Genomic DNA, 25317 nt, shown 5'->3' on the forward strand with positions numbered 1-25317 from the left:
CAAAATAACACGGACACGTGTTAGCATCTCCCCTTTGAAAATATCCTGACACATAGGCAAGTATTTCCAACTCGTGCACGCGCGTGTGTGTGTGTGTGGAGGCAGACCTGAAATAGCACACAGAAATATATTTCCTCCAGAAAGAGGACATCTGAGGACTCTGAGATGAAGCACTGAATGTGCAGCAGAGAACAGTATTCTCAATGGCTCTGTGAGAGTGGCTGTATGATCCAGCAGATCCCTGCCTTTCCCCGGTTTTAAATGTTGCAAATTCCTAATCAGGACTGCACCATTCCTGCTGAAGCTGTGCTTTACTGAGACTTTGCAATCTCCCTTCAGTCCTTACTCAGGCAGCATTCTCTTTGAAGTCAGTAGGGCTTTTTCTTTCTGAACTCAATAATTCAGGATTTTGCCCTGTAATTCTGTGACTCAAGCTGGTTTCCAGGCAATTCCCATACATTCATTAAGAGGAGAAAAATACCGATTTAATTTTTGATCCTTTGTTTTGACTTCACTTTGGTGGAAACAAATATGATTTATATCATGAAACAGACAAAAACAATAGAACATGTGGTTTGCACTCAGTAAACAAAATCAATCCCAGATTATTCATTAAGAACAGACTCCCATAAGGCCTCCAAGATGGTAAGATGCTGGAGGCTTTGAGTGTTGGGGACTCGAGGCTATGACTCCCTAAAGAAAGGGACATGAGCCATGATGCAAGTCACAGAGGCTACAAGTCTGAACAGAAGTAAAAAAAAATAAGTTAGTTTTAATTTCACAGTAACTAAATAAAGAAAAAAAATGGCCCTTTCTTTACTGACAAATTCATAATTTCTCTCTTACACAGCACAGGGACTTCCTGCTCTTTCCAGTGCTTTGTGTGCCATCACTTTCATGCATAACATATAAATGTATGTTAATAGAATCACAGGATGGTTTGGATTGGAAGGGACTTTAAAAATCATCTTGTTCCAACCCCCTGTCATGGACAGGGACACCTTCCACTAGACCAGGTTGCTCCAAGCCCCATTCAACTTGGCCTTCAACACTTCCAGGGGTGGGGCAGCCACAGCTTCTCTAGGTAACCTGTGCCAGGGCCTCACCACCCTCATAGACAAGAATTTGTTTCTAAAATCGAACCTAAAACTGCCCTCTGTCAGAGTGAAGCCATTCCCCCTTGTACTGTCACTCCATGCCCTTGTCCAAAGCCCTGCTCCAGCTCTCTTGTAGACGCCCTGTATGTATAATTTTCACCTTAGTTACTTTGCTGTGATTATTTATCAAGCCAATACAGGGTCCTTCCTTCACTACTTTTACTATATAAATACTAAAACATTAATACACAGTAAGGGAAGGGAATAGCTCTCACTGTAGCAATCTTGAACGTTGCTATCACTGTGTACTGCAGCACTGTACTCCCTGGAACTGCCAGATCCTGCCTGCCTTGACACCATCACTAGGGAGGAATGGGTTGTGCACACAAAAGCAGGGGTGCACTCCAGCCACAGCTAACCTGAAACTAACCAGTCCCTGTCTCACCACACACAGATCCCAGAGAGGCTGATCTGTGGGAGCTGAACCCCTCCAAACGGCTTGTGTGACTGTATTGAGCCTGCATCAGAATTGTCCTTCGAGTCCACACAGCCCAAATCTGCAGCTGGCAATGAAACACCATTTCTCCTCCCCTCTGCTGCCTCCTGCACTGCTGCAGTTCAACCCCAGACTTGCAATGTTTAACTCCGTAAGGGGGTTTGGAGCATGACATAACAAAACAGTGCCAGAGAACACCAGCAGCACTTCAGAATATTTCAAATCTTTCACTTTCCAGTGTTGTTTGTGCTGTACAAACAGAGTAACAGCACCCAGTGACTGACCAGAACTTCTGCCTCCTCATTTCTGCACTGGCTTACCTTGTGTTATCCCACTGTATGCTGAGATGATGAACTGTGCTGATCTCCACACCTACAGACTGGGAAGAGGGGGCTTTCCAGAATGATGGTTCAGTGCTGAAACTCTCTCCACCTGATAGACATCCCACTTCAGTCACATCTCTCACTGATGCTTCGAACTGCTCCTAAACATTCATACTGTTGGCTGTACGTGCCACTGATGTGAACACTGATGTTTATTTGGTAATAGGATATCCAGGGACTGCACAGTGGGACATAATGTGCAGTTACTGCAAGAGTTAATTGTATCATTACTGTTAACCACTATGTCATTGTCACAGTTTTTATTGGAGTTTCCTTGCTAGTGATTGCATTAATATTTGTGTGATGTAAAGTGCACTGGTTTATGTTACCAGGGGTAAAATCCTCTTGCAGCTCTGAACAGAATTTGTTTCATTAGAATCTGAGTCTGGCCCTAAGCTAGAAGCAGGGTGTAGTGCTCTGAAAATCAGTGCCTTTCCCTTCTCCAAGTTGTAACAAATGAAATATAATTATCAAATATAATTGGCATGCCAAGACAGAGTTTTTTCAGCGTGCAACAATCCTAGTTTCCTACCCAAGTGCTTTCAATTTAATCTGAAAAGTTACTGACCTCATTTTTCTTTTGCAGCATTACAGATACATCTAGACACATCTTAGCAGTCTACTCAGGTAGCACAGCTTTTAGAAGCGTTGGCAGCATATTGCTATCCTGTGGCAGGTCATAATATCCTGCGGCTGATCAGCGGCATCGTGCAGTGCTCTGCTTTCTTCTTTCTTTCCCATGCCATAATCAAAAGATCAGCAGAATTGTAAACCTCTCCATTCCTAAGTTGTTCAGGGCTCCCTCCCTCCACCTTCAGATTTCTCACCCATCTGCCCTTCAAAGCTGCTGCAATGACTGCAGAGGGGGGGTCAGCCCTGTGACCCTTTCTGAGAGAATGGAAGAGCACCCAACCTGAAACTCTAGGGTACTTCACAAAGTGTAGAAAGAAGCAGCCCAGGAATCTCTTTTCCCTTGGTTTCCATGTTCCTCTGCATCTTCCCTAACCTATGACTAACAACAATATCTCTGAAAATGTAAATTTGTTCAATAACCTAATGAAGCTTTATAAGGCAAGGGCTGGGCAATACAGTGCGGGCCTGATAATGACAGACTGGCAAAAAGGTGACCATGAGAAAAAATCAGAGAGCATTGGCTTGGGAAGAAGCTTGTACAGGAGGATAGGAGCGTGGGATGAGGGGAAACCTTCACCCTCTGCACAACTCCCTGAAGGGAGGGTGGAGGTAGGTGGGGGTTGTTCTCTTCTCCCAGGTAACAAGAGACTGAAGAAGAAGAAATGGCCTCAAGTTGCATGAGGGTAGGTTTAGGTTAGATATTGCAAACAATTTCTCCCCTGAAAGAAGAAATTGTTGTCCAGCCCTGGCACAGCTGCCCATGGCAGTATGGAGTCCCCATCCCTCGAGGGGTTTAAAAGCTGTGTAGATGTGGCACTTGGGGACATGGGTTAGGGGTGGCCCTGGCAGTGCAGGGGGATGGTTGTACTTGATGATCTTAGAGGTCTTTTCCAACCTAAACAATTTCATGATTCTGTGGTGAGGAGGGCTCAAGGCAGATCTTTGAGTTGATTGTGTAGCAAAGAGAGTAAAACATATCCTGGAAATTTTGAAGGAGGAAGCAAGGTGAGAAGTAGATTCACCATGGCTGAGTAAGCTGTGTTTACACCAACACTTGATATTAGAAGTCACTTGAGGAGGGGGCAGACTTGAGTGGAGATAAAAGCTGACATGCCTTCAGAATAAGGGGAGAGAGCCCAGGTGTTCCCAAACACAGTTGGACTACCCCTGAAGAAGTGATTTTCTTCTGAACTTCCCCACAGCCGGATTTATTCCTGTTCCTATAGCCAGCATCTGAAAGCAGGGCTGAGGAAGAGCTTCTTGTGTGGACGAGATCAAGATGACCAATCTGACTGCACTGCCTTAATCCTGCTGACATGAGCAACCAAAAATCCTAGCATCTAACTTGATTTTCTTAACATGAGTGATTCAGGGACTTCCACTGACAGGCATTTTGCTTGTCTTAGTTGTACTGGCTCCCTGCACTTATTCTTCCAGAATTAAGGGACTGATGAAATTATTTCTTGTTCCTGTTTAGCAACAATACTTTTTATTTTTAAACGCTACACCCACTTTCCACTTCCTTCCCTAAGACTCCCCAAAACAAAGCCACACATGAAAACATGAAGCTTTAAGAAGCCAATGACTGCAGAGCCTTATCGTCAACATTTGAAGAATAAAACATGGCAATGCATGTTCGCTGTCCCCAGATCCCCAAGCTCCAGCAAGTTCATTTAGTGTGCATTGCTCTTCAGGGAGTCGTTTTTCACTGTTAATCACACTTTGCATACAGAAGATGTGCCTTGGGAAATGGGAACGGCTGCCCGTGGAAACGTGGCGCAGAGTGCTGGGATTCACAGCCTACCTTCCCGTTTGGCAGCAGCCTCCGAATCGCCACACGGTCCAAATGCCACCCCGAGTTCAGCCCTCCACCCTTGTGTCCTATGCGGATCTTTTCAATCATGTCACCGACGTCCTCCAGCTATAGGAAAACAAAACAAAACAAAACAAAACCAAAACAAAGGAACAATCGCCACCATCCCCCACCCCAAACCCAAATTAAAAAAAACCAGAAAGCCAACCCAAAACAAACAAACAAACAAAAAGCAGAGAAATATTACGACATTAACAACTGGTGACTTTTGAGGCACCACTTCTTTAGCTTATTTCTTATTTTTCCAGTCTGTATGAGGAAGCAAGTAGTAGCGTTGATGTCATATTAGAATCATAGAATAAAATCCTAGAGTGGTTTGGATGGGAAGGGACCATAAAGCTGATCTCATTCCCCCCTCTGCCATGGGCAGGGACACCTTCCATAGACCAGGTTGCTCCAAGCCCCGTCCAGCCTGGCCTTGAGCACTTCCAGGGATGGAACTTCTCTGGACAAACTGGGCCAGGGCCTCACCATCCTCACAACCAAAAATTTCTTTCTAATATCTACCATAAAACTGCCCTCTGTCAGCGTGAAGCCATTCCCCCTTGTCCTGTCCCTCCATCCCTTGTCCCAAGTCCCTCTCCAGCTCTCCTGGAGCCCCTTTAGGCACTGGAAGGGGCTCTCAGGTCTCCCTGGAGCCTTCTCTTCTTAGCTGAACACCCCCAGCTCTCCCAGCCTGGCTCCAGAGCAGAGGGACTCCAGCCCTCGGAGCATCTCCATGGTCTCCTCTAAGAGTTATGCCCTAACTTGCATTTTAGCTAAAAGTTTTCACAGAACTTCTGCTCCAGACATGTAGAGAACCTTGCTCTGCACAAATTACCCACAGTATGAGACAGTTTGGGTTGCACAACTGCAATCCTGCATCTCAACCTTCTCTGAATGCGTAGGAATGAAGGTAATTGTTTGGGAATTGCTACATAAACAGCCTGGCACATTATATTATCTCTCCTGTTCCACCACAGAATCCCAGTGCCATTCTGTGAAAGTCAACAGGACAATCATCTTATGAAGTGGCTACTTTTTATGGGTCTTTTATGCCTCACCTTATTACTTGGGTAATTTGTTTCTAGTTCATTACTTTTAACTGACGTCCCTTTCAAAGGCTTGAACAGGAAAAATTGAAATTTGCTCCTAAGTAATAGCTTTTGCTGATTTCAGTGCAAACTTTCGTATATCTGGCCTTTAAAAGCCCAAGACTGGCTGCAAATCTCCTCTGCACATAGAAGAACATTGAGCTGTCCTTCTGTTCTTAGGCTTTTAGAGTCTTATTTTCTTGGAAAACATGAGAAAATGGAACATATCAATTTGCATCACTGGAGACCACTCCCTTCTGTTCCCAGCTGACAGAAGTGCCCATACTGAAGAAAAGACAGCAGTAATTTTAGAAGACTCCATAAATCAGTAGAACAGCACTACCCAAGGAATTCACACTCAGCAAACTGGGTTTGACTTCATCAGCCCTGCCCTGACTTTAGACAGCACAAGATTCACTGGAAAATAATTAAACAACCCAAACTCATTTCTACAACTCACACATGCACACAAGTATACACCAGGGAAAAATTATTTTTCCTCTTTTGTCCTGGACAAATACTCATCTTTCAATGAGGCTTTTAATCAATACATAGCAATAAAGTGATGCTTGAGCAGTAAAGATCCATGTTCAAGAAGAAGTGGGCTTTACCCTGCTGTAGGCATCTTCAGCAAATCATCACTTGGAAGCATAGCTGAGACCAGTCTCTAATCTTTTGTACCTCTTTTGCAAAATACAAAATGATAGAGGCAAATAAAAGCACCAAAACAAACAGACAATTCCCAGTTTTGTGTTTCCTGAGATCCCCCAGATTGTTTTTAAGGTCTGCTGAACTCCAAATTATGGCTCTACACAAGTAGGTGAAAGAGGAATACATTTTTCTTCATCCCCATCTTCTGCAGAAAGAGGAACTGGTGAAGTTAGAATGGAGTTTGGGGACAGGTTAATATGATGTTATAAATCTGGAGAACACACTGCATTTCCCCTTGCTTCATCTAAGAAAAATACTATGCTTCAGATTCCACCAAATCTGAAATAAATCTTATGTAATAAAGATATAACCATAACACTCAGCTTAAGATTTATACCTGTGGATTAATGCAACCTCTATTATGAAAAATCATGTGGAAACTCCACCAAAATAAGTCTTTTTCTTTGTTTTTAAGGAATCACACTGGGGATTTATTATATGATTCATGCCATATAACAACAAGGTGGGCTGGAAGTATTTTAATTTGTAAAAAAATTTGGTTTAAGATTTCTTTTCAATTACAAAAACAATCCACACCCGAAACAGAGAGAGGTTGTAAGGTCCTCTATGAAGTCAGTGTTGCTGTTGCAGCCAGGAAAGGAAGGTAAGGGCATGTAGCAGTACCTGAAGGATAAGCCAGAGCCAGAGCTGGCTGTATTTTTGCCTCTCACAAATTCTCAGCAGTAAGTATATGCTCTGAACAGGAATTGCCTAATAGTGTTGCTGTTAATGAGCTCACTCACTGATGTGCACTAGTCTACTATTTGCATACACTTGTGCAAACACTTCAGGAAATACTTGCAAGATCTTTCAAAAAGTTGGGCCTGGGTATAGAAAAATCATGTTGTCTGTGACCAAGTGACGGCTTCTCTGTCTGAGCACACAGAAGAAAAAGAATTTTGCTTCAAAGTATTGCCAACCGCAAGAGAAAGAAAATCTTCAAGCAAGTAAGAGTTGATAAGGATAGGTGCGCACATTATATCCAGCAGGCACAGAGGCTGATATCCTCTGTTTGCCAAGTATGGTATAGGAAATGGAAGTGCAAAGGCCTCCCAAAGTGGCTCTCAACTTCACCTGGAAGGACAAGCCCCCATATCCACTGACACAACACGGCTCCACGACAAAGTTGCACAAGCCTTTCCAAGTGTTAACACAGCACTCGGCCACGGGGACACTGCGTGCTGCACCTTAGAGCTGCTGCTCACTGAAGGTCAGTGACAAAAGATTTGATCCAGCGCACAGTCAGACTGTTGGAGAACGGAGTTTTGAATGCACATTCTACAAGTGAAAGAGCTGAACAGTTTTCCCTAAAGGAAGGTTCCCACCTCGCTCCATTTTCTCGTCTTAATCCCCTTGAGAAAACATAAGGTGAGAGTGAGCATCTTCGATCTTACCTCCACAATGAACTGATTCACCGAGTTCCTTTCAAAATACATCCTTTGCTCTCTCTTGTTGAGGCACAGGGATTTCTGCCGAGTGCAGATCCCGTCGCATCCGTAGAGAACAATGAAGACATCAGCGTCCGTGCCAGCTCCAAAGATGTCGCTGGTGTACACCGTGATCTCGTAAGGAACAACTGGTTCAGGGAATGTCAGAAAAGGGAAACAAAACAACAGAAGTCAGTAAGCAGCATAGCAATGCTACTGTGAAATATTTAACAAAACAAGAAATGAATTATAAGACTCTGCAATGAAAGGGGACAGGGTGGGAATCACACACTTGTGGTCATTAAGGTTGTCCAGTTGGTCAGACCTAGGAAAATCCAAAGGAACTTCCTTTAATGCTATAAGGCAAATTGACCTTGATGCATGTTCATGTAACGAGATTTTAGGTCAATCACATGATCAGAAAACACCCACCATATTTATACCTGCCATCCAAAGTCACTGGAACAAGATTTATTTCAACACCTCAAGTGTTAAAGCAAAACATGAATTCATAAATTTTTGAGCAATTAGGCAGATGGATGAAGTTAAGACAACTGGAGGCAGTATATAAATATTCAAGATAGTATTATTGATAAAAAAGTCCTACTATTTCCATTATTAAACATATGACAAATATCAATCATAAGGAAAAAAATAGTTCTCTGTTGTTCTATTTTCACTTAGTACTTCTCTGAAACACTGAGGCAAACAGGTTAAATTACAGCCAGACCAATGGTGAATGCAGAACAGTAAGGATCAAGACTACAAATACGTCCCTATTCTATTCCTGTGGTTTGGTTTCTCCAGAATGTCCTATGACCCCAAAGTCTGATGCCTCTTTTTGTTCTATTTATCTTCACAGCTCCTCAGTCCTGCTGGAGTATGACTCAGACTTGCTCAGGAATAAGGCTGACCCAGGAATAAGACTGGGGCTCTGATCCTGGTCTGCTGTGGGTTTGCTGAATATCCTCAGTTTTCAAGGTGAGATGGGGTTTAGCTCACCGAGTAAGAAACATATGTTCAGATGCTCACACACGTCAGGTTGGTGTTTACCACTCCAGATGTAATCACTAAAGTCAATGTAGTCTGAAGAAAGACTCAGTCAAGGAATGAAGGCATATTCCTTGGGGTTAGCCACGTCATTCCCAAAATCCACCCTCTGAACGACCAAACAGTCACAATGGCAATTTAGAACCGCTGTGAGGACACGCGATTTCAGGTGCTCCATTTGGCAAAATGGATCCTGTCCCAACCTCCTTTAAAGCCTTTCTGAATTCAAAACACCAGGTAAGGCCTGGGCATCACCAGTTAGCTGCAGGGACCTCTCCAGCCTCAGGAAGACACTGTCCCTGCAGTCCATGTTGCTACCCATAAGCAGAGCCTTCAACACCTGGATTCTGCTACCACCAGGATCTGCTCATTGGCCATCTCTGTCCCATACACCCCCTAAACAGCTTCCACCATTTCCCATCCCTGACTACAATCTTCCCAGCTGCTTGTCATCCCCACCCTCCTACTCTGCCACGACTTCAGTCATTTTTGCTATTTACCCTATAGCAGTTTGCACTACGTTTCAGACTCAGCATTGCTGTTAGGGTAAGAGAGAAGGTTCCTGGCACCATGTCTATTACTGTTGGAGTAACTCTGATTATGCGTATCAGAGACTAGGCATTCATTAAAAAGCCAGGCTCTCAAAATACAGCTCTCAGAAGGACAGAGATGAAGAAGTTTTCTTCTACAGAGAGTCAGCCTGGAGGTACTCAATATTCCTTCTGCTCACCCTAACGAAATCTGCTCTGCTGTGCTGCAACAAAACTGGAATAGTTTCCCCAGTATGTAAGAAGAGGGGAAAAAAATCCCGGAGACCAAAAAAATCACACACTATGCATTATGAATATAAAATTATCTTCTCTGCTGAAGTCCGTAGCACTTGGTCTTGTTGCTTGAATATTAACATCAGCTTAGAACTGAATCAGCAAAGCAGCACCCTAACAAGGTCACCAACAGCACAACTTTCAGCTGTCAGACACCCATTTCATTTACATGGCACTTTTAAAGCTGTATCCCCACAGGGATGATTTTAATTAGACTGTGGATGACATGTTTTCATCGAGAAACAATTCTGGCACGAGTCATCATAAAACAAATCAAACCCGTTTAGTTACCTCTGGCAAACTGAAAACCCCAGGTTAATTGTTAGGAAAGCAGAATGCAGTAAATAACACAGAGGGAATGGTTTAAATGGTGAAAAAGTCTTAAGCTGACATCGAGCCTGGTGCAAACTCTTTGCCAGAGAGGCCTGGCTTCTTCCAAAGGCTGGATGTGGACTGCTGATAAAAATCAGGTTTACACAAACTGTGGTACTGAAATGCATGATATGCCAGAAACTCCTACATCATTATGATATTCAGGGTCATTAATAAATTATATAGTCAACATCTGCATCAATATATATATCAACTGGGATAACATGGCAAAACCAGATGAGAAGCACATACAAAGTCTCTGATCTGTATTCACTCCTATGAAAGTATTCACTGCATCTATCAATCAATTTATTTTTTCAGACACAAAGGCCTGGAATACTGCATCCAGTTCTAGGGACCTCATTAAAGAGGACATGGACCTGCTGGAGCAAGTCTAGAGGAGGCCACAAAGATGTTCTGAAGGCTGAAGCCCCTCTGCTCTGGAGCCAGGCTGGGAGAGCTGAGGGTGTTCAGCTGGAGAAGAGAAGGCTCCAGGGAGACCTGAGAGCCCCTTCCAGTGCCTAAAAGGGCTCCAGGAGAGCTGGAGAGGGACTTGGGACAAGGGATGGAGTGACAGGACAAGGGGGAACGGCTTCCCACTGCCAGAAGGCAGGGTTAGATGGGATATTGGGAAGGAATTATTTTCTGTGAGGGTGGTGAGGCCCTGGCACAGGTTGCCCAGAGAAGCTGTGGCTGCCCCATCCCTGCAAGTATCCAAGGCCAGGTTGGATGGGGCTTGGAGCATCTGGGTCTAGTGGAAGGTGTCCCTGCCCATGGCAGGGGGTGGAACTGGATGATCTTTAAGGTCCCTTCCAATTCTCTGACCCTATAAATCTCCTATTTCTTCCACTTGACTGACAAAAGTGAGGAAGTGAGCAAAGAGTATGCTTTCTTCTGCTCCAGACAGTTTAGGTAAAGAAGGCAAGATATGAGAAGTAAAAAATGCCTTGGTCAAAGACTGGGAGAGGCACAAAGAGATGACATTGGCAGATCCTCAGACGAGAAATTATTTTAGCTTACAGGCTGCAGATACAAGGACCTAGACCTTGGAGAGACCTTCAACATGCAACAAGATGTTGACAGTAAAAAAGGAGACAAAACAACTGATAGTATTCTGTGTGGTTATTCTCACAGCTACTTATGAAGAAGGAAACTGAGGCAGAAAAAGGGAGATTGGGCAGCTCTAAATTTTGATATTTATATAAGGAACTGCAGGAAGTAAGGGTTTTGAAATCATCAATGCATACACTGAGGGATGAGATGAGATGAGATGAGATGAGATAGGAAACAGCTTTGGTGTCAATCTTATCTCTTAAGATTGACCAAGGGAGCATCTAGCAGGGCATGACATGGTAATCAACTCTGAGGCACCAGATCTCATCTCTCATCATGTGGCATCCAACATATTGAAAGGAAAAGGTGGTTTAGCAATACTGTGGTGGTTGGACAAGAAATATTTATCAACAACAACTTGAAATGAAGCAGATCAGGGAGGGACAAGTCAAGTTCAGCCCCAAGGCTGTGAGTACCCTCATGTAGTCAAAGATGCTCAAGAGAGGGGAAAATAAGGGAGAGGGCTACAGAATAAGCAAAAGAATGTTTCATTTATTTCATGAAGGCCATGTTATCTGATTCTCAATATTCTGGAGACAGGAAAAGAAGTTACCAGAATGGGAGAGTTTGAGGTGACATAGCAGACTTGAAAATTATAAGCTTGTACTCAGAAGAAGCTGAGCTGGGGTAATGTTTACTCCAAAAATTATTTTAAAGAGGAGTGAAGAGTAAGGAATAAATTAGAGAATACTAGGAGAGGCAGACTAGTACAACACCATCAGAAAAACACCACACTGAAGAAATTCTGGAAGAAGGTCAGCAAGATACGGGTGATCAGTGCCAAAGGCACTGGAAGAACTCAGGCTTGGAAGCAAGACCAAAGTGTCTGCTCTGACAACAGAAATGGCAATATTAGAATGGAACAAGATCAAAGGGAAACTGGAAACAAGGAAGGCAGCTTGGAATGAGCAGAGGACTTGGATAGGATGATGGAAGAGGGAGCAAAGAGACAATCAGACACATCCACGTGACTTCTAATGATTCTCTAGTTTGGCAAACACAGGAAGTGTTAGTCTAGAGCACCCAGAGGAACCTTCCTGTAGCAATTGAAGCAGCTGGCATGTGATCTATTTATAAATTTTCCAAAGCCAATTCAAGGGAGAGGCCAAGCCTATAAAACCGCATGAGCTAGTGTAATTTAATCTTCTGTAATGATGGGTGTACCCTGGGGAAATGGCATTCTGCTCACATGGGATATACTCTCTTGTCTGCAGTTTTGCAGGAAAGATGATTCTCTCAATGGCTCCATCATCCTCTGATTTATCCAGCCAGCGTCCACAAGGGAACTTGAGGCACTGTCCCAGTGATGGGGCATCAATCTCCACCCATTCCAGAAACCAGCCAGTTGAATTACCTGTGGTTGGAAAGATAACAGTGAATAATAACCCACAGAGCCTTTACAGACAACGGGAAATGCGCTCCAGACCTCCGAGAAATAAATCTTTCTGTCTTTTGCCAAAGGAAAAATAAAATACACAACACAAAACTCATTGGATGCAATTTCCAGGATTGAGCTAAAATGCTTTACATTTCTATATCTGTCAGGCTAAAGATGTGCACATGGAAATGCTAATTACTCCATCGCTTGGATTAATTTGCCTTTGTAATAATACAGAGCAGTTATCAACAAACATGTCCCTTGCTGCCCCATGGGGGAAGGGATCCATGCATCCCCCCACTGCCTACCTTGTTTGTAGTAGAGACACAGCCGTGTCTCAAAGGCAGCCAAGACTTGATAATCAAAACAACAACATAAAAATTAATACAGAAATGAGACAAGTCTACAGGTCCCACATGACAAAAACAAAAATGATGTTCAGTGATATCTGAGAAATCTCTCTAAGGACGTGGCTGTAAAACTAAGGAAACTCATGCAGAGGCAGAGGTTGCAAAGCTCCCTGCAAGTTGCCACTACTGAGCTCATATTGCCACAGACATGGGAATGCAATTAGCAGAAAAGATAGTAGCAGCAACAGCCAAAGTGACAGCAAGGATCTGTCACTGAAAGGTAAATGACATTTGGGGTCTTGGAGGCAGGTTATTTTATACAGCAACGTGCCTAGTGCACTAGAAATACTGCATTACCAAGCAGATTATCTTACCTTTATTGTCATGGCCTATCTTGATTTTTTTCAGGTCTCCAATGTCCACAGACTCCACTGTAAACTCATCTACCTTCCCACGCTCAAATTTGTTCTTGTTAATCTTTGAGGACTTTAGGCTGACTGTCCCTGTTGTGGCGATGCAAAAGGACATTGTTCAGTGTGTGAAACAAATCCTCTGGGAATGTCAACAGTGGAACGAGGGAAGTGGCTAAAATGCAAAAACTGGCTTTTCATCTCAGGATCTGAACTTTGTCCCTCCCTCTGAGCCCAAGTCTGTACCATCACCCAAAATATACAGAATTCTTCCATTGAATGATCCTCTGGCAATGAAAAAAAGGACGATGCTGTTGTGCTGTGTTCACGGCTAAAGAAATCAGTGCTACTCGTCAGTTCCCTGTCACTCTCACAGGCATCCCAGTCACTGCACACACAGCTCAGCTGCTTCCAAGAGGATTTGCTGATCAGCTGATTAAATACTTCTGGGCCACTCAAAGAGGCAGAGGAGGGCTGGATTTTGGGAGCATGCTGATTCATTGCTGAGGAAAGCAAATCATCCACCGCATTCACTGCTCAGTAACGTAGTCCCAGTCAACTGTGCTGTTTCTATAACTGGAATTAAAACCTTTAGACCAGCAGCTGGTGCAAATCAGCACCAAAAAGTTCAGCAGTGATTTAGAGCAGCTGTTGGTGTGCTCCAAGTCACCACGATGTGTTCACTGACAACAGGAACACAATGTTGTACTAAAAAGGAGTGAGGTGGGGTATTGAGGATATAAAAGGAGACTGTGACCTGTCTTTTCAGGTGTCCAACAGTGAGTTGCCATCTTTTTACATCGTGAGAAGCCATACCTGTATCGTCTTTACTTCCGTAGAGTACGATGAAGACGTTGGCATCTGTCCCAGCATTCTTCTTGTCCCCGGTTTTCACCTTCACAGTGTATGTTGTTGATTTAGCTGTCAGATAAAATATCCTAATTTAAGAGTGTGAAGGCTGACCAGGAGTTAACTCTACTTTTCCTTCCATGTGTGTGCTTGGTTTGAGTTTTATTTTGACTGATCACAGTCACACTGTAATCTCTAATTCCTCTCCTATTGCTGTGGTAGCTCTTGAGGTGAGTTGGGCTATCTGGTTGTAGAATCTTCTCCTGCTCCAGTCATTCAGTACATTGCCTGCACATCTACAGATAAAAAATGTGCTTAAGCCTTCCCATTTGCTTCCTGGAAACCTCTAACACTCCTCAAAGCTGCCTCTGCCTATAATATTTCATCAATAAAATCCCACATATCCCTCTTTATATTATCAGCACCAAATAATGTATGTGTATATAACACATACCAGAAGGTATGTACACTGACATATACAGTTCATATTCACAAACACACCCTTCAGATCATTAGTAGGGTTTCTATTGCACCATCATTTAGCAAGTGCAGCCAACTCATTAAAAAATGTAGAAAAGTCTAATATAGTCTTCACTGTGCTGCTATAACCCAACCAAGACTTCCAAAATGGAACATCTTCTCCATAGTTACACACGTTTCCAAAATGTTGCTTAACCAGCACGTCCTCCTGAACCAAAGGGATAAACACTTTGTGGAATTCTTTTGACTGTACAACTTGTGGAAATTGTTCAAAAGCATTTGAGAAGGAAATTAGGGGAGAGTTTAAAACCTTTCACTGGTTAGGAAACCAGTTGGGCCTTCAGCACCTTGAAGCATCAGACCAAGGAGTGTGTTACTGCTCTGTGGTTACCATGCAAAATTATTTACAAGTGAAGCAAAGTTATTTTGGAGGACAACTGACATAAGCAGCAAGATGGAAAGTGAGATAAATTTAGGTCCCTTCCCTTTCTCTGGCTATGTTTACTCTCTGCTCAGTTTTATGTTGAAACATTTAACCATTACAGTCCATGATGTGAAATGAATGAGATCTATTCCTTAGATATCAGCAACAAATATGTATTTCATTTAAAAGACGATGACTGAACATGTTACCCATCTTCCTAGCTTTGTCACTTTGGGTCCAATCTTGCAAGATGATTAAATCAACTAAAAATGAGGAGGGTTCACTCCTTGCTGTCTGACACACACTTCACATTTCATTCACACCTGAAAATTTCATGATAGGGGCAAAGTTACAGTACAGTGAACAACTGCTACTGCTAAGTGCTAGTGCCCTCAGCAGCACTATTAACCCTGTTCCTTTCAAACCCCACACCAGAAGAAACACAAGGCTAATATAAACCTTTCTGTTCCAGGCCCAGCGTTGCAGGAGACTGGCCGTCATTTTCCGAATCTTTCTTTACAAATGCTTCATCCACTGGGACCAGCTCCCTGATAATCTGGCCATCATCTTCCTCGACTGCTAACCAGCGCTGGCACGGAAAATAATACCTACAAGAATGACAGCAGCACCCGGCACTTACATAGGATTTCACAGGCTTTAATAACACAAAAAAGCACAGAGCAGAGGCTACTTAAAAAAAAAACCAAAACAACAATAAACCAAACCAAACCAAAATCAAGATTATTCAAAGCCACACAATACATCTGTTTTCATTTTTGAGATCCGGTGTCATTTGGGGGAACTCAATCCATGAATAGGTTAGGTAGCACTTACTGCAAAGTGCTGTTTCTGGGCTGTCAGCCCCATGTGATTGATTCGTTTTAGTTTTAAGTCCCAGAAAAAGTTAAATAACTTGAGGGAACCTCCCGTCTCAACAGGCATTTTATGTTTATGAAGGCTGGACCCATCTTTAGGTCCTTATGAGTGGTCCCACCCACCAGAGCATTGTGCAACTTTTAAGCACATGTGGTTTCAAGCTCAAGGGCAAGCCTGTATTTCAGGTTTTGAACAGCCCAGTCTTTGCTCATCCAGCTTTCTGTGAAAATCATGGGAGTTTGCTCAGGTTAGGATTTGCTTTTGGCCCAGACATTTCCATTTGGTACAAAAGACAACTGAAACGTGATCTCATGGACTTCCAAAGTGAGGCCTAGAAGGGAAACGCTTGAGTGCAGGCTCTGCTCAAGGACCTTTCCAGGAGGGAGAGTTGAGTCCCTCCCAGGAGAAACAGAGAAAAGCTGAGGTTCCCTTCCAAATACTGCTGGTTACCAAGCTGCAGAGATGCTGGGACAGCAAAACCCCACACACAAGTACCCCAGAATGGCCCCCCACTCGGTATAATGGCACAATCACCACCAGGCTCCCAAAGGGTGCCTTCTCCCTGTGAGCTGGTGCGGAGCTACGACGATGCCCTTCTGCACCTCCTCTGCCTCCCTGTAGCTCTGCAGGCTCCTGAGAACGTGGAACCCTTTTCTGAGCATGTGAAAAGGGTGCAGCAGGGTGCTCACGTGGTGCTCTCCTTGAGGTCAACAATCTCTACCCTCTCCAGGTACCAGCTTGGGCTGGTACCAGAGTTATCGTGGCGAATTCGCAGCTTCTTCAGCTCACCCAGGTCAATGGCTTTGATGGTGAACACATCCACCTGCACAGGAGGCAAAAGGCACATGACTGTGTTTCCCATAAAGCAGGAAAGAAAGGCAGTAAATGGCCAAGGGTAGCCCTTTTCCCCATTAAAAAATAGCTATTTGTAAGTTCTCCTGGTACTCTTTGTGTGTGTGTGTACAAAAATAACTACAGAGCTTTGAGGTCTCCCATTAACACTCATGCTTGCTTCCTTCATGGAGCAGCCATGGATTGCCCAACCCTTCACTCCTCTCTTTACCTCATCCCAGTTTCAGCTTCCTCTAGGTTTAACTCATCTCTCCTACATATCATTCCTTTGGGGTTTGGTATTTTCCCACAGACTGAAACTGGAACTGAACAGAAACATATTGACTCCACAGAAATTCTCCTGTTCACCTCTGTGTAGAGTCATAGGACATCCAGAGTTGGAAGAGACCCACAAGAATCATTGAGTCCAGCTCCAGGCTCTGGACAGGACGGCCCCAAAACACAGCCCATATGCTTTATTTCAAAACACAGAATATCCTCCCTTTGTCACTTACCACAACCAAGAGGTTCATTTATTAACTGTGTTAGTGTGACAGGATGGTCCTTGCTATCATAACAGTTTAAACATCTTAATGTGATTAATATGTTGGTAGACTTCGGGTTTGTACTCCCAGGAGTAAAGAGCATTACATTTTCAGCTTGGAGCTCTTCCCACTGAATGAAGAACCTTGTGCAGGTTGCAGTTTCACTGGTGCCAAGCTCATAAATCACAGCTAACAGCTTATTTAACAACCTTAGGCTCTTTTTTTCATGATTGCAAGTTTTCCACAGCTGCTTTTTGTTTCCATAATTTTTTTCTTTTTTTTTTTTTTTTGTTATTCAAAATTATTCCTTGAAAAACTCCTGGCTATAACAGTAGCTCGTTAATTGTTCATAAACTTTTTTAAGGCAAATACTCAATCTACTAGAGATGTTCTTTAATTGGATTGGATTATAATGTAATTACAGCACACCGTGTAATATTGTTTTTATTCCCTGACTGGTCGAGTGGAACATTTAGAATAGTATTTGCAACCTAAATACCTACATGCTTGAGCTGCCTCACAAACGCTCTCCAATATTAATTTAAAGTTTGTGGTTTTCAAGTATTCCTGGGAGGGAGCATTATTACCAGAATGCTTACAGGAAGCAGATGCAAAAGGTGTCTCCAACGGGGAATTGGTTGTTCAGCTTATTATTCAAATGAACTTCCCCTGGAAAATGTTTTGAGGAATTTTTGCTGTACACATTTCAGAAATAAAACATGTTTGAGCTTTAAGCTGAAAGAAGCCAAGCCTTGAAGAGAAGAGGTTGTGTTGAATGGCCAGCGTGATAACCGAGAGAGCTCTGCCAGCCTTCTGCTCGCTCGAGTGAGCTGAGTTCATGCATTACCTGTCCCTTTTCAAACTTGTTGAGGTTATTCGACCTTTTCAGCTGGCGCTCACCCGTGTCTCCTCTCTCTAAGCCGTAGATGTTCAAGAAGACATTAGCATCCGTCCCAGCCCCCCACACGGTCCCAGTGAGAACGCGGACTTCATATGTATTCTCTGCAAGTAAAATTGCAAAGGCAGTTCAGGAGGAGCCCGGAAATGGCCACACTTCATCAAATCCGTGGCTCACCCTGCAAGCATGTAACCCCAGAATGCCAGCACAGAAAGGTGTTGCCTGGTGTTTGTTTGTACCTAGCTTAAAATATGAGCAGCTCCACCTTCCTCCAGACATAACAATAGTTACAGCTTGCTAGACTCTCAGCCACAGTGGTAACCTGGGGGACTCTTGACCCCAGTGCCCCAGACAATCCTTGGAGAATCTCACAGAATTCCAGCTCCAGAGTGCCGCCTCCATGCTCTGCCTTAGTATAACCACCATCCTCTTCCTCCCCAGCACTGACCAACCAAAGCAAGGGGTAAGCAGCTCTGCAGGCCTGGGGCAGTTGAGGGGGCATAAGTGGTCCTGCCGAGCACTGCAGTGTGGTTATCAACCTTCATGCAGCTGCTGGATACATGCACATACACACACACACATACACACACACATTCCCCCTGATATTTACCCTCCAGGTCAGATTCCCCATCAGGCACCAGCTCCACCACGAGCTCCTTATCCCCCTCGTCTCTAGCCAACCAGCGGTGTGCCACAAACGTGTAGACATCCATTCCTTCGTCCTTGGTCCCCTCCTCCTCCTCCTCCTCCTCCTCCTCCTCCTCAGACTTCTTCTTCTTCTTCTTCTGCTTCTTTTTATCAGACTCCTTAGCCTTCAGCCTCTTCAGCGTGATGCTTTCCAGGAACCAGCCATCCCCGATGCCTGTCCCGTCATGGCCTACCCGAATCTTATAGATCTTGCCAACATCTGCAGCCTCCCTCTGTCGCCAAGGAAAAGCCGTCACCCAGGGAGACATAAGACATCTCAATTTCATGAAGTGTATTCTCAAAAATGGGGAGCACGAACTCTAGCACCCAAAATATCTAAGCAAGGGTAAGAACAATTTTTTTATGCAAGTTTGCCTTTACTTTTTTTCGTTCCTGCTTTACCATTTCATACCTCCCATCACCAAATCTCATGTGAGCAGACTGAGCTGAAGACATTCTGGGTAACTATGGTGAGGGCTCCCTACTTCCCCCCTATTCTCCTCACCAGTATTGTCCCTATGTTGTCATTAAAAGTGAATATGCCAAAACATCATACTAGGTTTTTACAGATTCTCAGTGCATGAGGCCTTTCAAAATTCACAATAAGATATATTTTACATTTAGCACAAACCATGAACCCAGCAAGAGGCAGTAATGGCATAATGAAAAGGCAGTAAACTCAGATGAGCTGATCTCTGACACAGACCCTGGGTTTGGACTGACCTTCTCCTTCCTTCTCATCCAGAAAATTGGAGAAGTACTTTCACACTTCGCTAGTGTGCAGAGAGGATACAATCACTACTGGTTACAGTGCATCAGTGGCAGAAGGCTGATTAGCAAGAAGATTTACATCTCTCTAGTCAGTACAGCAGACACAAAACCTTCTTGGTTTAGATTATCTGTCCAGATTACTACCTAATGAAGTTGGATAGAAGATTTTACTCCACACAATCCTTCAACAACCAATGACTTGTTTCTGATCGTTGCTTATGCTGTTAGGCATTGTTTATGTTATAAAACTTGCAAACATTTGCTTCAGGCTGAAATCTGGAATTAGGCATGTAAGGTTTTAGTCTAGAAGCATTTTGTAGATTAAAACAAAATCAATTGCCCACAAGATGCTTATCAGAAAACTAAAATTGATCCAGCTGTCCTGACATAAAGAATGTGTATTTCCTTACATGGCTTTACCCTTAGATTTGCTGTGATTATCCTGCATGCCTTGTCCGTAACTGATAGCATTTCCTATTAGCATGTAGCTCACAGAATCTTATTTTTGCCCATATCTTTTGTAGATATTCATACTATGAAGGAGATGAAAGATCTGTCTATTTATGTTTCAGAGCTTCTGCCTTGTGTGCTTATAAAAAAAATTACAGAAAATGGGTATAACTTTCCAATCTAGCAGTAAATATCTGAGAGAGGATATAAGCATGGCTATGTAAACAGAACACTGTACATATGGCTTTATTATAAATCTGATATTGGCTAATAGCTTTTACTCATAAATTTTTGAAAGCTTATTTCCTTTAAAATCCGAGAAACCTAATCTTAAAATTATAGAGAGTTTTAAAAAAGCAAACATTTATAAGGTAGTAGACATTTTAAATCCCAGAGAATTCATTAAAAATGGATAAACATCAGTTACTCCATTCTGTAAAGCAAGAAAATGAGGCAGGAGGAGAAGAACTGATCTAAAAAATACACATTAAAAAACTGGTAAAGATGTGGATAAAGGCACCTCCATTTGGCCAGCGACAGCAGGAAGAATACCCCAGTCTTGATGACTCGGGGGAGCTTCAGCACTTAGCTCCAAGTTTAGCTGTGGTGAGATGGATCCAGCCCCTGTGGGACTGCAAATTCAAAGGGAGACGTAGGCACCACTGTGCTGAGCCTTGTGCTGTGAGCACATATGACAGATGTGCCTTAAATCCCGCTTCCATCTGGACTATGTGCTTCACTGTCCAGATGTTGGTCTCTCCTTCAATACAGAAGCATGTGGATCTGACATGTCCTGACCTCAGCAGGGCAAGAACTAAGACCATTCCTTTACCCCAGACCTCTGTTTATCCGGGCAGAAAACCCACGCTCATGAGGCAGAAAAGGATGCTGGTCCAGAAGGGAGAGGATGCCTGTCCATGCTGTGATCCAAACCTGCTGCTCAGCCTCATCAGCCTGGGACCTCTTGCTGGATTAGCCAGGCCCTGGCTCACCCACCTGAATTATGTCTGACGCTTCTCCCCCCTGCAGATACCCTGCTGGGTTGCTCAGAAGGAGGTGTGAGACTGAAATGTTAATTGTTAATGGCTCAAACAATCCCGGGGGTGCTGCCCAGGTGCAGAGTGGGTGCACACCCACCACCAGAGGCTGCAAGCTGGGTTTTGAGCCAGGTAAGGGAAGGGGCTGACAAGAAGCAGATCCTGAGAGGTTGGGATAGTACTTTTTGTCATGCCTGTGTCCTCTCTTACACAAATGACTCAGGTGTGAAAACTCTTCTCCGGGGAAGTACCAGGACATTGGCTTGTAAATCTGAAGTTTTTCATCCCATCTGATGTGGCATAATTAGCTCAACTACACTGAGGGAAAAGGCAGTCATCATGTCTTAGAAGGGGCCATGAACCATCAAAGACCCCTGAAGTGCTCAGTGTAAAACTTCCCCCCCCAGGAGAAGTACCTGGGCATTGCCACCTAGCCTGACCATTTATTAACCCACTGAAATTCGTGTCTGGGCTTCCCCCACCCTCGATGGATCAAGACTGTGGCCATCACTTTGACCAGTGGACACAGAAATTGCAACAACCAAATCTTGTCACTGAACTCGTGGGTGTTGACTCTATACCTTTCTACTCCTATCCTTTGTTTCTCTTTCCTTCTTTTCCCTCATGTGCTTTCTTAAGTGTTAATTTTAAGCTTTCATATTGTTGCATTTCTATAGATGACAATAGTTGAAATGGCTACATTTTAAAGTTTGCCAAGTACCTTATTCTACCTCAATGTTCTAAAGTTTGCAAGTAAAAGTTTGTTTTTGAGCCTCCTGAGAATTTTGTTGTTTATCCCACACACCTACCAAAGTAAATCAAACAACCTTCCCCTAAGCCTGCTGAGTGGAGCGGGGCATAACAAGCATAAAACCTAAATTCTGACCATTCTGATAGCAGGAGGAACATGCTGTACACCTCACTGTGACTCACTGGAACAGTGCTACAGGCAGCAAAATCCACAGGGCTCTCACACGTTCACAGAAATTACAGCTGCCAACCCCTGCAGGGCTGGCACTCGTACCTGTGGTTAATGGCACGTGTGACCACAGGCAAAGCTGGGATTCCTTATGTTCTTATACAGATGTGGGGTTTCTTTCCCCAACTAGACATCAGAATGGGACAATAACATGTGGTCAATCCCAAAGTGTCACTCAAAGGTCTTTTGAGACCTAACATGAGTACCCCCTTTTGGAAGTAAATGTAAACAAACACCGCTATTAGATCACAGACTTCAATGGCACCTTTGCTATCAGCCCCTCAGAGGATGAAAGCCCCTCCACAAAACACAAAACTTCACAAAAGAAATACAAAAGCTGCCAAAAATATGGATAGAGGACAGCACATACTGTCAGACCTGCAATTTTCTTAAAAAAATTTTTTTATACTACTGGGCCAATTATTCTATCCATGTCTCAGTTTTGGCTGGTCCTTTCTTTCCCCTCTTAGAAGTGGCAGAGACAGCCTTCATCGTACCTTGAAGATATCTGTGGCTCCCCGCTCAAAGTTGTTGGATCTGTTTTCCAGGATGATCAGCTCAGTTTTGCCAGTCTCACCATAAATCTGCATGAACACTTTGGCGTTGGTGCCTGCGGCTCGCACGTCTCCAGTAACTACAGACACCTCATAGTTTATCACTAGTCCAAAAATAAAGCAATTAAATCAGGAGAGAAGCCCAGATAACAACATTCCTGAGGGCTCAGGTTCAAAATTAAATTACCTTGTCTTAACAAATGTCTACGTAGCCAACCATTTGCTCTTATCCAAACTAAATGTGAGATAGCAGAAGTCTTCACTGAGGACTAACCTAACAGTTTGCCTTTTACAAGTGCTAAGCCAGTGTCACAGGGGTGCAAAACAGAGCCTTAAAAGGGAATTTCATTTCAGTATTAGCCTGATGATCTCCTCAGTATAATAAAAGGGAGGGTGTTACAGAGTAGGAGAAAACACAGCATCCTTTCTCAGGATCTGAAGACAAATTTTAACCACGACCCTAAAAGAAAATGTATCAACTGATAAAAGTCAAGTGGGCAGTAGGGATTTGGTCCATATTTATCAAAAAGCTTCTCCCTTGCAGGAAATGGGAGTAACACAGACAGGACAGGACAGGACATGTCTGGTGCAGCAACGGGGCACTTGAATGTGAAAAAAAAAAGGGGGGGGCCAGATATATGTGAAAACAGCAGAACCCACTGATATTGCAACGAAGAAGCACATTGCCCCTGTGCTGTGTTATGCTGCCCAGGATGCAAATTTTTCATACAGTCTCAGGAAATGGAGATGAAAAACTCCATAATGTTTTTCAGAAGCATTTCCTTTCAGAAAAGGAAACACGAGAATAATTTACTTTCCTCAACAACATTTGCTCGTAAGGGTGGGGACTTTTTGGTTTTAGAGTCTGTCTTGTCTAATCCACTTGTCCTCAAGAGTGGTAGTAATACATTTTTAGTCCTAGCTATAAAGCAGCCACACGTCCTCTTACGTTTCTCAATAGGCACAATCTCACTTGGGTAGACTTCCACCTCCACCCTGCCATCAGCCTCGTCTTTGTCGAGCCACCGGTTGCAGGGGAACATGTACTGCCTTCCCTGGACTGGAACTGTGATCTGGACACTGGCCAGGAACCAGCCAGACCGGAGACCCACGTTGTCGTGTCCAATCAGTATTCGGTTGATCTTTGAAAAAGCAAACAAAAACCAAGAGAGCAGGGAAAAAACCCCACAGAACTTATGCACACAACAGAATCTACTCAATATACAACAATCCCCTCGCCCTGGCGCTTTGTTCTTCCACTGTGCTCATGTAAATAATTTATATATGCATTTAAGTATAAATGTAAAGCACTCTTCACATGCCAGCATGTACACTGGACTGCTGATGTAATAGTCTACATAAAATGTCTTCCTTAATAACCAGTGTAAAGGTCAGAGGTACTTTCATCACATTCAATCCTGGGTGTTGATTTGATTCTCAATTCAGACACTTGCACGAAGCACAAAGCCACCTGCAATTGATTCTTACCTTTCCAATATCCCTCATATCTAAAGTAAACTCATCCACTCGACCACGTTCAAAATAATTGCCTAGATCATTATCAGAGACTAGGAGAGCCTCTTTGCTGGAGTCTGCTTTTTCACCGTAGAGTTTGATGAAAACTTTGGAGTCTGAGCTGGCACCAGGGATATCTCCCGTCTTCACGCTGACGTGATAACTGACATCTAAAGTGAGATCGATGCACAAAACACAGACATGTGAGTGGCATTTCCAGTGCTCAGCCTGGCTTCAAACAAGATATAGGGGAGGAAGGATCCAGCTACAAACATAGGAGGGACTTTGCCCTCCATTCTTGCATCCAGCATCTTAGGGCCATGCTGGAGAAGCTGTCACACCTTGGAGTTATTCACCAGAGCATAAGAGATCCAACACTTAACACTAGTAAGCATATAATATTCTGTATGCCTTCCTCTCGCTGTTAGATGATTACCCAAGCCATACAAATGCACTTAGGCAAGTGAGAATATTTAACTCTTTTTTATACTTACAATTCAATTCAATACATTTTACTTTTTTTTTCCTAAGACAAAGCAAAAATCATCTCAACCTGGGGTCTGTGGGCACTGTTTTCTAAAGAAAATTGTAGCATTGGAGCCCTGGTTCTCCAGAAAAGGCCAATATAACACTTTTGGTGATTTTCTTCTGTGAACACAATTATTCGATGAAATTTATTCTACTAAAGCAGTGGCAATTCAAGATCCTTCAGAGAAAGCTCTACAAGAAAGCAGTTCTTAAATCATAACATTAGAAATCAAAGTTTCTTTCTACACATATAATGTTGCAATTATGCTCTATTATACAAATTAATCCCATTCATAAACTGGAATTTAAGAGTCGGAGGCATTTCCAGCTGAGTGACCTACTGCAGTTTCTTTCATGAGAGTGGTAAAAAAAAAAAAGCCCAGTAGATTTACTGTGAACTGACAAGAATTATTAAGAAGAATAAAGCAAGTAAACATTTGCATGTACAGCTCAAACCCGGACCTTCTTTTTTTCCAAGCTGAACTCACTTTTTAGCATTGGTGACTCCCCAGCAGGCACTAATTCTCGGACAATCTGACCATCGTCCTCATTTTTGTCAAGCCATCTGGTTTACAAAAAGAAGTAAGTTATCTCTGAATAATTAGCACCTGCTAGACCTTTGAAAATCTAGGCTGGCTCCACACACAGTCCAAATCCACACCATAGTCAGAAAAGATATTTTTACAGGGTTCTGTATCTCTGT

At 43.3% G+C, this 25317-nt stretch overlaps 1 protein-coding gene across 1 annotated transcript in view; it reads right to left on the reverse strand.

Annotated features, from left to right (window-relative positions):
• LOXHD1 (lipoxygenase homology domains 1) overlaps nucleotides 1–25317 on the reverse strand; it is a 149898-nt gene that overhangs the window by 55482 nt on the left and 69099 nt on the right. Inside the window, 13 exon segments of the mRNA XM_027671658.1 lie at nucleotides 4414–4530; nucleotides 7661–7842; nucleotides 12242–12406; nucleotides 13155–13283; nucleotides 14007–14111; nucleotides 15403–15551; nucleotides 16509–16642; nucleotides 18043–18197; nucleotides 18704–19013; nucleotides 22515–22675; nucleotides 23521–23713; nucleotides 24060–24256; nucleotides 25103–25179. Of these exon segments, the coding sequence (XP_027527459.1) occupies nucleotides 4414–4530; nucleotides 7661–7842; nucleotides 12242–12406; nucleotides 13155–13283; nucleotides 14007–14111; nucleotides 15403–15551; nucleotides 16509–16642; nucleotides 18043–18197; nucleotides 18704–19013; nucleotides 22515–22675; nucleotides 23521–23713; nucleotides 24060–24256; nucleotides 25103–25179 (2074 nt within the window).

The sequence above is a fragment of the Neopelma chrysocephalum genome, unplaced genomic scaffold (assembly GCF_003984885.1).
Source record: "Neopelma chrysocephalum unplaced genomic scaffold, ASM398488v2 Primary Assembly neopelma1_97116, whole genome shotgun sequence".
Classification (NCBI taxonomy): Eukaryota; Metazoa; Chordata; class Aves; order Passeriformes; family Pipridae; genus Neopelma; species Neopelma chrysocephalum.